The sequence below is a fragment of the Dreissena polymorpha genome, chromosome 9, assembly GCF_020536995.1.
Source record: "Dreissena polymorpha isolate Duluth1 chromosome 9, UMN_Dpol_1.0, whole genome shotgun sequence".
NCBI lineage: Eukaryota > Metazoa > Mollusca > Bivalvia > Myida > Dreissenidae > Dreissena > Dreissena polymorpha.
In genome coordinates, this window is record NC_068363.1 from 79,000,794 (window position 1) to 79,011,018 (window position 10,225).

Sequence of the window (10,225 nt, forward strand, 5' to 3'; positions counted from 1 at the left end):
GTTTTTTGTCATATCGTTTTCATTAATATAGTTAAAACAGGAAAACCGGTTTGATTGTTGTTTGCTGTATCATATTATTGAGACGATTTCAGGAAGTAAAAACATTATATTTCGTTGGAATAATGCTGATCATCCCTTATCAAGTATCAGAAAAGGAAGCACATATTTCTGGTCAGCGATTGGAATATTAAAACCTCATTATAATGCTTGTGACAAAATACCTTAGTATTGTTAGATCATTAGGTTCCTGAATGAAATTCTCTCAAATGTAATTAGGTTGGTCACCCTTAAAATACGCATTATCTTGGAATAAGATGTTATTGCAATTTTATAAAGATGCACATTTAATGACCTTTCATAAGCTATATGTTTTTGGAAAATGTATTGATATCAAATTCTAAGTCGTTCTAGAACTTTTTAAATTTCATATTTTCAATTTAAAAAAACGTTAGATGAGAATATAACTATGATAATGTTTAGTAGAGAAACCGTTTTGCCCAATTAATGTTGTCAACAAAGGACGCAAGACACGTTATCTCAACATTGAGTTGATTACATTCCTATAAATTTTTTATAAAGATTGATGGTGTTATATAGTATTTATATAATATCCTACCCAATAACACGTTTTGATTTGTATATGGTTATTGTATTTATTCATCTTATCAGGTTATAGGAAAGTAGTGCATTAACGTTGGTATATATCAAAACATTAGGATTCTGTTGAAAACAGAGAAACATGAAAACGAGCAACGTTTATTAAAAATGTGGAATAAGTAATTTGATTTACTCGATAATCTTAGTCAGGAAAGCCAGGACCCTTGCAATGTTTTTCACACGTTGAAGTCTAACAAAGCTCCCCATCGCCACAGTCCGCATAGGCTTGGCACTTATCGGATACTGTGTCATTATGATTAACCGTCTGTATTACGGCGGGACACTTATTCACTGTAACGAACGTTTATTCATATAGGAAGACGATAGAAACGAGACGCAATTTGACATAATATACATGCATAAATATTATAGCATTATAATTTGAAGCGTAGCAAGATAATTGCGTATTTAACGCTATGCTAGTTATAGACTTTTGTTTTCCAGATAACCGATGAAGAGTTGAAGCTTTATAATTACACCATGAAATTAATGTACCAACATTCCATACTATAGCATACGTCTGATACATTATTAATTCGTCTGATACATTATTAAATTACATATGTTTTGGTAACATATGCGGGCATGCATAGCTGTTGATACATATATCTTCAGTGCTGTAAGGCGGCAAACATACTCGATCTCCAGCCCTCCCGGTGGACAAACCGGATGACATCAACACTGCCCGCTTTAACAAACGGACCCGTAATGACATTACCGTTTTATTTAACATTTATTAACGAGTGCATATGGTTTAAAGGTATAAAGCATGTCCCTTTGTTGTAATCATATTCAAGTTTGCCGCAGGGTTGTTTGACATCCCGGCAACATTCTCTAAGTATACATGTGTAGGCATGGAATTTCCTTGTCACTATGTTGTCCTAATATTCCGGACGGATATTCCTTTCCTGTGGAAGCTATGTAAAAAGCTATACAATTTTTAAGTACTGCTAGAAAGGTAAATTATTTGGTTAAAACTCTAATGCTTCTAACATTACTTAAATTATTGCTTCGTCAACTTTTATATTCTGATATGACAATAACTTCTTCTTATTCTACAATTACAAGTGCTGATGCTCCTCCTCCTCCTCATACTACTTGCATTATAATTTCCACTACTACTATTACACCAACAATAACTTCCTCTACTACTACTATTATTATTACTTAAAATGTTGCTACCGAAACTACTACCCCCAAATACTGCTACTATAAAAACAACAACAAACACAAAAACAATAACAATAACTAGTTTTAGCACTGCTACTTCTTCTACTGATGTTGTTGCTACAACAACAAAGATTAACTACTACTTATTATTCTACTACTTCGTCTACTGCAGGTACAACAATAACTAGTTCTCCTAACTATTATTCTAGTAATGTAATTGCTACTTATAATACTATTATAATACTATTGCTTCGTATTCATTCTACAACTGCTATTGCTACTACTTTAACTATCACGATTACTTCTTCAACGGCTGTTACTACTACAACTACTGCTACTACTACAACTAGTATAACCAATACTACTTTAAATATTTTGTGTTTGCTATGTTTAAATAATCAATGCGAAATAGTATTATTTTCGTCATCGTTGATCTTTGAGTATATGGTTAACTGACAAAAAAAAAAAAATAAATAAATAAATAAATAAATAAACGACGTTATATATATAACTCATATATGTATTTGATACTTGTTTTTTTACACAACAAGACCAATTAAGTATTTTACTTATTATGTAGCTTAACAGGAATTTACATTTGACCGAAGTTTTATACAAAATTATGGGCATCTTTAGCATTTAAAAAAAAGAAGCTGAATCTGTAAGTGATTTTAATTTGTTAACGTTTAAAACAATCGACACAAAAAATGGCGGTGAAATATAGATGTTTAGCTGGCTCTGATGAGGGCATTTTATAGATTAAATAAAGGTCAACAACTTAGTGATATCTTAAAATGTATTCACACAACTTCAGATTAAGGATTCTAAAACAAAAATTGACACTAAGGTGATAAAACAAATTCATTAAATCCGGTACTTTGTACATATGTAATTTTATTATTGGTTTAAAGTAGTATAGATTAAAATAATTAAAAATATATATGCTACAACAAACTATGTTTCATTCATATATGATACCGTTAATTCGTTGTCGGAATTTATCGTTGCAATATTTATTATTGTCGGTCAAAATCGATCGCATCCGACAAGGCATCCGACAAGGCAGTATTTCCTGCACACCATCTGTCATCCACTCTTGTACAACGGTTATATCATTCCTGTAAGCCAATTACATGTATATGCATGGTTCATTTAGAAGTTAAAGTTAGGTTAATTGCAGAGTAAGTACTTTCATAAGACGTCACATATTGTAAGGTATTATTCGGGATAAACATAACAGGAGCAAACAAATTTTGAACAAGTATTAAGCGGAAATGTGTTATAGCCGCAATAAGATAAATACAAAGCGTATTTAAGGATCTAATAACATTGTGGTGTTTATTGCTTATATGCTGATCCATAAGATTATTTATCTTTTTTTCGCGTGATAAGTAGAACTTGCAATAGTTGAAGTGCAATCTAAATAAAATAAAGTAGAACATAACGATTCGTCTTGCACTCCTACCAGGAGATATTTCAGGAGGAAAAGCTCACGTTCGATTAGTTTACACTAATCTGTCACTGCGACATCTGGAAACAGTTTTGTTTGCATTTTCCAGCAGCAGTTAGACTTAAGGTGTCGCATGGTACTAAGCGGGGAAATTGTTTTTTTAATGCTGTTGTTTCCACGCTCCTTGTTAATGTGTTTTAAGCAATACATCGGTTGTACCCATAACAATTCCGAAACAAACGATTTTTTTTTAATTTTGTGATCTTTTGTAAAAACAAAAACAAATAAACTTTAGCCCTATACATGGAAACGACAGAGTGACAGTGTAATCATCAAATATAAATATTATGATGCTTTGTTTCGACGAATGATGATATTAAAAAAAGTGAGATATTGATTTTGCGTGATATGCGATATTGGTATGCTAGAGGTTTGTCGTCTGTTTTCTGCGTCAATATACGCCTTTATAATCACTATTGTGTCGGCGCTCATGATCAATTTGTATACATTAAGAAATAAAAACACAACAGTTCACCGTCTGCCACTAGTATACTTCGAACAGATATGTAGTTGTTGTACGTGTCAGGCGTTTTATATTGACATGGTTATGGTAATTTGTAACATCTCTCACCTTAGGGAAATATATTAAATATTTGATTTGTTTTTGGGACAATGCATATCTTTTAAAGTTAGTTGTTCTAAACATGTTCGCGTGAACCAATGGCTATAATAGATGATGTTAATACGCCCAGTTGTGGTTTTAATCAATGTTATTTCAGAACTTCAACACCAATCTGATGGTGTAAACATCAGGTTGTTAATATAAGATTAATGAGTGAAAATTATTTTCCTAAATTATAATTGTAACGGCCCACGTGAAATTAAAAATCGAGATTTCATAGAAATAACATTCCCGAAATATACATAAATAATGACTCACGTATAATTGCCTTGAACACAACAATTAAGGAATATCCAGTCATCGTCTTCATTAACAAATATAAAGTTTAACGTACTTAATAAGAATTTAATATTTGACTTAAAATTGGCTGGAGACGTCATCTCTGTGTTAAGTTTAAACGACCGGCAAGGTCAGACTTATTCCCAATTACCAAAAACACTACGATAATTACTTTTTATTTTGGAAACTGTGCAAAGTTATACAAAATAACAATGTTCAAACAACCTAATTATCGATCCTGAAAAAAATGTTCAACTCATGCTCAAGAAAATGCTAAAATATAGATTAATGTAATGATACTTGTAAAATCAACATTGTTCAAATCATTACGTTTTGTAACTCAAATTCATGCCCGTTCATAAAACTTCTTCATTTACAGGAAATATAAGCAAACAAACACAGCTAGCTCAGTAAAGAAAAATCCGTATAGCTGGATTTAGAAAGTAAAATTCCGGCTTTGACACATAATTGGGAATGGTGTGTAGTTTAAATGCTTCAAATATACCTAGGATTACGTAATAGCTGTTTCCAGTTGTCAACTTTAGTACAACAAGTACTCCGCTTTGATCGACTTTGCTATCCCAGGGAAAGTATGCATATGCTTAAGTTCTGCCGTTTTTTACTATTACTTAAATAAATATACGCATCCGTTGCGCAGATGCGCAGAAGCGCTCCTCTCGGCTACAATTTGATTTAGCGTGAGTACTTTACATGAAAATTATATTTTTATGATTTAGTAATCCCATCTACTTAAAAGCAATTATCAGTTCCAAACAGAGATATTAAACTTCCTCAAACGTAAGTTTGTTTTCAATGTCATGTTCTTTCTAGTAAAGCCTAACATCGATAAAGCATATAGTTGATCTTCTAATGAGTACATCATACACTGTATAATCTATGCAAATTAAGTTAATTTTGCTTCTTCAATTTTATTTTTCTTGTACATATTTTATGATACAATATTTCAGTTTCACATAAGAGCCAGTTACATAATTTACCGCCATGTGTGCTGTTATTGTAATACCCAAGCGAAGCACCTACCAGTTGTTGTTGGAATATAAAAAATGTAGTGATGTTTAACTTTAACGCCCCCCCCCTGTCTTTCATCAGCCATTGAAAATCATTCGCTCCAAATATATTATTTTAAACATATGTTTTTTGTTGTTGAAAATACATCACATTGTATCTTCACAATGCCTCTCTGATATTAAAAGGAATAATTTTAGTGCTTTACATTTTATTTTACGAATGAACAATAATAGTACACTCTGTGTATATATGATGCAATATATTCCATTGCACCAAGAAGAACGTAAAGTTGTACATTGAAGTACTAATGTACCATGCAATAATATGAACGTAGAACTACGGTATCGCCCTTTTCTAAGGACGACTGGCGTTTCCTAAGCGGGCCGCTTCTGCCATGCGGGCCATCTGACCCCTCTGCGTTCTGGGTTCAGCGGGAGGGGCTGCGAAAACTGGACCGACGTCGAGAATTGCTTCCAGTTCTCTTGCTTCAACTGCATCAATCGATGATGCCGTTTCAGCAGGGGAGAACGCTAAAGTTCCACCCACTAGGGCTCCTTCTTGTGGAACAAGTGTACGTGCAATGGACACGCACACATTGCGGGCCGTGTTGCATCTTATATAGGGAGATGCGCCACACGACGGACAACTCAGAGCAGGTTCGTAGTTAAACCAATTAGTAGTCCAGTAGTTGCTATAACCATCAATATTTCTGTATTCTGGTATTCCGTCCATTATTCTATTTGGGGCATGTTGGCCAGTAGCTGATGGATAATCAATGCTAGGATTTACTCCACATGCAGATGATTGGCGGACGCGGAACCTTTCCCATATATTGTCTATAAATGCGTGATGGAGGAAAAATATGGGGTCGTGGGCGGCTGTGTTTAAACCCTGCATCTGTCCACCGACCCAAACATGAGGGCCTCCGTGTTCTAACTCAAGGTCGTATGTCGCAGTGGCAGTAGGGCGAGATATTTGGCGAGTCCGGCAACGCGTCAAGATCAAATTGATAGCATTTCTAGTCATCAGACGACTGCCGCCGGCTATATTCCTTCTTAACTGACCTTGTGAGGTTGTCCAGTTGGCGAATGGTCCCGTGGTGACAAATCCGTATCCGTTTCCCAAAAACTCCGTTGAGAACAAGATTGTGTTTGCTGGATTGTCCATTTCAAAGTCGAGCGTTGAGTCCCAGTATGGGAGGGAAACTGTTCTGTCAATTCTTCGCATAGCTTCCTCTAACCTTGAATAATTAATGTACCACATTCATGAACATAATTTTAATGACGGAAACGTTAAAGATGGCAATGACGTTTTATATAAGGATTTTTGCATCGTAAATTTAATATTATAGTTCCGTACAAAACTAGATATACTCTGTGCCACCCGAAAAAGTTCGGACCCCCGTGGGCAGAAGTTGATACACCGCCCATGTGGAGATTTGCGAACATGTCATACTCCCCATTCTGAAACAATAAAATACAATATAAAAAGTGAATATGATCATACATAAACAAACAAACGAGGTCAGTAGTTTCTTTCATGAACTATACATTCGATGCTTGGTGAACAATTTTGAACACGCAATACATATCGCTTTATAGCGTTGGTCCGAACATATTGGGTTTTAATGCTATCGTCTACGATATTTAGCAAACATATTTCAGATAAGAATTAGCTTCTTTCGAGAACCTTCGATATAAATTAACCGAGTTTGACAGAAAATTTGCTCGGTATATATTCGCAGATAAACATACGACCTGTTGCGGTTTATACTACTAAAACAATGCAATGAATAGAATTAGACTAGGAAAGTTGCCCATAGTTCTAGTTTTTGCTCTCTAACGATTGCTGATGGTTAAACGAGCTGAACATGCTGATTTCCTACTATTATGTAGGAATACAAACGCCTTATAGACACTTACTTGGGCAAGTAACATGCATTAGAAGACGTGTCGGTATCGATGTCAAGCTAAACATATCCTTGTTCTTATGAATATCATGAATGGTGTTTTTTTTCTGTTTCCATTTATACGCTATCGCGTGGTTGCCTTTGTCAAAAGTACATGTATTTAATCGTCAGACCCGATCACGACACAAACGAGGGCGAGCCGGGAATCGATCCCGCAAGTTTTGAATTTGTAGACCAGCACTCTACGAACTGAGCCAGTCGGCTTAATATATGACTTAATCGGCGTTAATAGCAAATTAATGGTGTGATGTATGTGCATTTTTTGAAACGCAGTCCAAAGCATTTCGAAGCATTTCAGGGTTATTGTTCGGTGAGTCCTTTTTGATATATATCGTACGTTTGAAGCAAGAATGGGAAATCGATAACCGCTTGTGTGTTTTTTTTTCGGTCTTTAATATATACAATAAGTTGACCAAATTTATTGGAAAGCTGTACAAAAACATTTTTTTAAATATGTAATTGTTATACTAGCTTGAGCTTTCTTATAGCACATATATAACACTTTAACTGATTTAGATCGGGGACGTCTTGAACATAACATATTTAATACATGTTACGGTGTTAGATTATGCCTTCTTTGCATTCTTTTGAAAACATAGTAGGCGGCATTATTTGGCCCGTTTGTAACGAAAGCAAATCAGCTAATCGGGACCATGTAATGGTTATGACCATACCGTTTTCATTGTTCGCAATACACTATGAAACGCGTTTCTTTCTGTGTCGTTTAAAACTCTGTATTCCCTTCGGATGCGGAAACCTGTCACTGGAGGGTTGAAGACGCCAACTTGACGCTTGTTTCTTGAGTTGGTCTCCCCTGTTGGATTCATCATCTAATTGAGGACATTTTGGCAAATTTAAAACGAATATTTTACTATTTTAAATATTGTATCTTTTTCAACATAGTCTTTCAGGATAAAAAGTTCAGTTGGTTTTGTCATTTATGCAAGGCAAATGACCAATTTGAAAACATAAATAAGATCAGCGTTATTGCAAAATGTTGGGCACCATGGAATGCAATAAATACGCGTATCGGCATTATCCTTTTACGTTGACAGTATTTAAAAACCAATGTCATTTGCTTACAATTCCAGATCAACGTAATAAATCTCTGGAGGATTAAACACACAGGGTATTAAATGCCCGACCAGCTTGGATGTAAAGGCTTATTACTCACACTCAATATAATCAATCTTATATTTGTTTCATAGGACAGTTAGGTCAGATATGAGATGTGGATTTATGCAATTATATATTGTTATTCCTCCGTTTTTGTCCTATCAAGATTTGTTTTCAGTAATACGACGAAACATATTTAAATAAATATATTACTATTAAAATAAATATATTTATGGGAATGACAATTGACCTCAAAACCCATTCTATACACAAATATTAACAAGGTGATGCATTATAAATTTTACTTAACTCTTTGAAATTGTCAAACAATCCTATTATATTACCACGTGGTCGTGTATGGCGGATAATTTTCAAGACAGCAGAGTTCCACATGCAGTGTGAATTAAACAAATCGGTAAAAATAGTTATTGTTTAGGAGCTCCTAAATAAGTATTGATAAAAATCATGTCGTTTTGTCCTTAATTGTCCTAAAAAGTGAACTTAAAGCGTTGATGCACGTGGATTTGAGATTGGTTATAATTTAAAATTTACAGACAGTCAGATAGTGTGTAAGCGATTATGCCTACAGATGCAAGAAGGCCGTTGACGAAGTCCTTGTCTTTCTTAGTTATGTCGTAGTCCTCCCATCGCACCATGTCCGCTCTCCACACGAACTGCTGGAGACAATACAGGTAGACATCCTGTGGCGTTCCAAGTCCGGGCACTTTCTTCGCATCCGTGGTGTTAACTACAGGCGTTAGTCTGTTTATACAGTTGGCGATCTCTGATGGCATACCATTTTCGACCGGAGCAGCATTTGTTATCGATATAACGCACGTCAGCACCATGATGATCTGAACATATATTTTTGAAAATTAATAAGGTTTATTTTTACACTATAAATGTCTGTGTTTACTAGTTTAACTATTATTAAGTGATTTGGATAAGCTGTTAATATGCAACTACACTCGGACTATATGTTAAGGCTTGAAGTGTTAACTCATTAAAGACAATCTAGATAAAAAACGTATATGCAAACCTAAATGCGTTAAATGGTGTTTCTTTCTAGCTCACACGACCAGCACCACTATCGTTTGCTTACCATATACTTTTTATTGTAGGGTGAGCTTCCTATCATTTTATTAAATGAACAAGACACTATTTAGTTTGCATAATGTGTGTTACATCGATTATAATCGCTATCTTAGCTTTAAATATATACCATTCCGGAAATCTATGTTTTGAAAGGTTTATGAAATATCATGCCTTATGCTTATTAAATCGGGAATAATGATACAATTTACCACAAAATACAGTTAAGACTACGTACCCTTCTTTTAATGTAATTTTTAAATATGGTTTCATTCTAAATATATCTTCTTATTTTGGTAAATACTTTCATAAAATGTATTTGCCTTTCTTCAAAAAAACACTTAGCATTTATCTTAGCAAAGAAAATGTATGCACAATTAAAAGTAGACCTTCTCATAAATCGTAATTATAACGAGTTTTATTTTTAAAATATCATAACAGCTATTTTTTCAATTTTAACAAACTGTAATTACTTGTTTATGAATGACAATTATGCCGATCATTGTTTTCCTATTTCTCATTTTAATTGGAAAGTATATGATGTTTTTGCAGGGTGATTCTATCATCTTTAAATGAAGTAACACATCATTGTGCTAGTTTGTGTATGGTTAATTAGTAGGTTTATATTAAGTTTTATAAACCGCGTATTTGTGATAACAGTGTTAAAATATTTTAAGAACAACATGAGGTAGAGTTTCCTTTTTCCATTAGGAATTTATGTATAGATCACATTCACATAGTAACAAATCTTAGCAACCAATCCGAAGGGCAAATATTTTGA

General features: G+C 34.1%; 1 protein-coding gene across 1 annotated transcript; it reads right to left on the reverse strand.

The window, feature by feature from the left end:
• Nucleotides 1–5,442: 5,442 nt before the first annotated feature.
• LOC127846794 (tyrosinase-like protein) lies at nucleotides 5,443–9,162 on the reverse strand. Its single transcript, XM_052378301.1, has 4 exons — nucleotides 8,940–9,162; nucleotides 7,911–8,066; nucleotides 6,627–6,730; nucleotides 5,443–6,507 (listed from the first exon to the last, which is right to left on the reverse strand). The coding sequence occupies exons 1-4, from the start codon at nucleotides 9,144–9,146 to the stop codon at nucleotides 5,622–5,624; spliced, it is 1,353 nt and encodes a 450-aa protein (XP_052234261.1). The 5' UTR covers nucleotides 9,147–9,162; the 3' UTR covers nucleotides 5,443–5,621.
• Between the last annotated feature and the right edge of the window lie 1,063 nt (nucleotides 9,163–10,225).

What these genes read in the sequence shown, in the direction of transcription:
- LOC127846794 (XM_052378301.1), bottom strand. Translation starts at nt 9,146, where the DNA reads ATGCCATCAGAGATCGCCAACTGTATAAACAGACTAACGCCTGTAGTT. An exon ending in TCAACGGCCTTCTTGCATCT is followed by an intron (nt 8,067 to 8,939) that starts GTAGGCATAATC and finishes GTCCTCAATTAG; the next exon opens with ATGATGAATCCAACAGGGGA. An exon ending in TATTGCGAACAATGAAAACG is followed by an intron (nt 6,731 to 7,910) that starts GTATGGTCATAA and finishes TTATTGTTTCAG; the next exon opens with AATGGGGAGTATGACATGTT.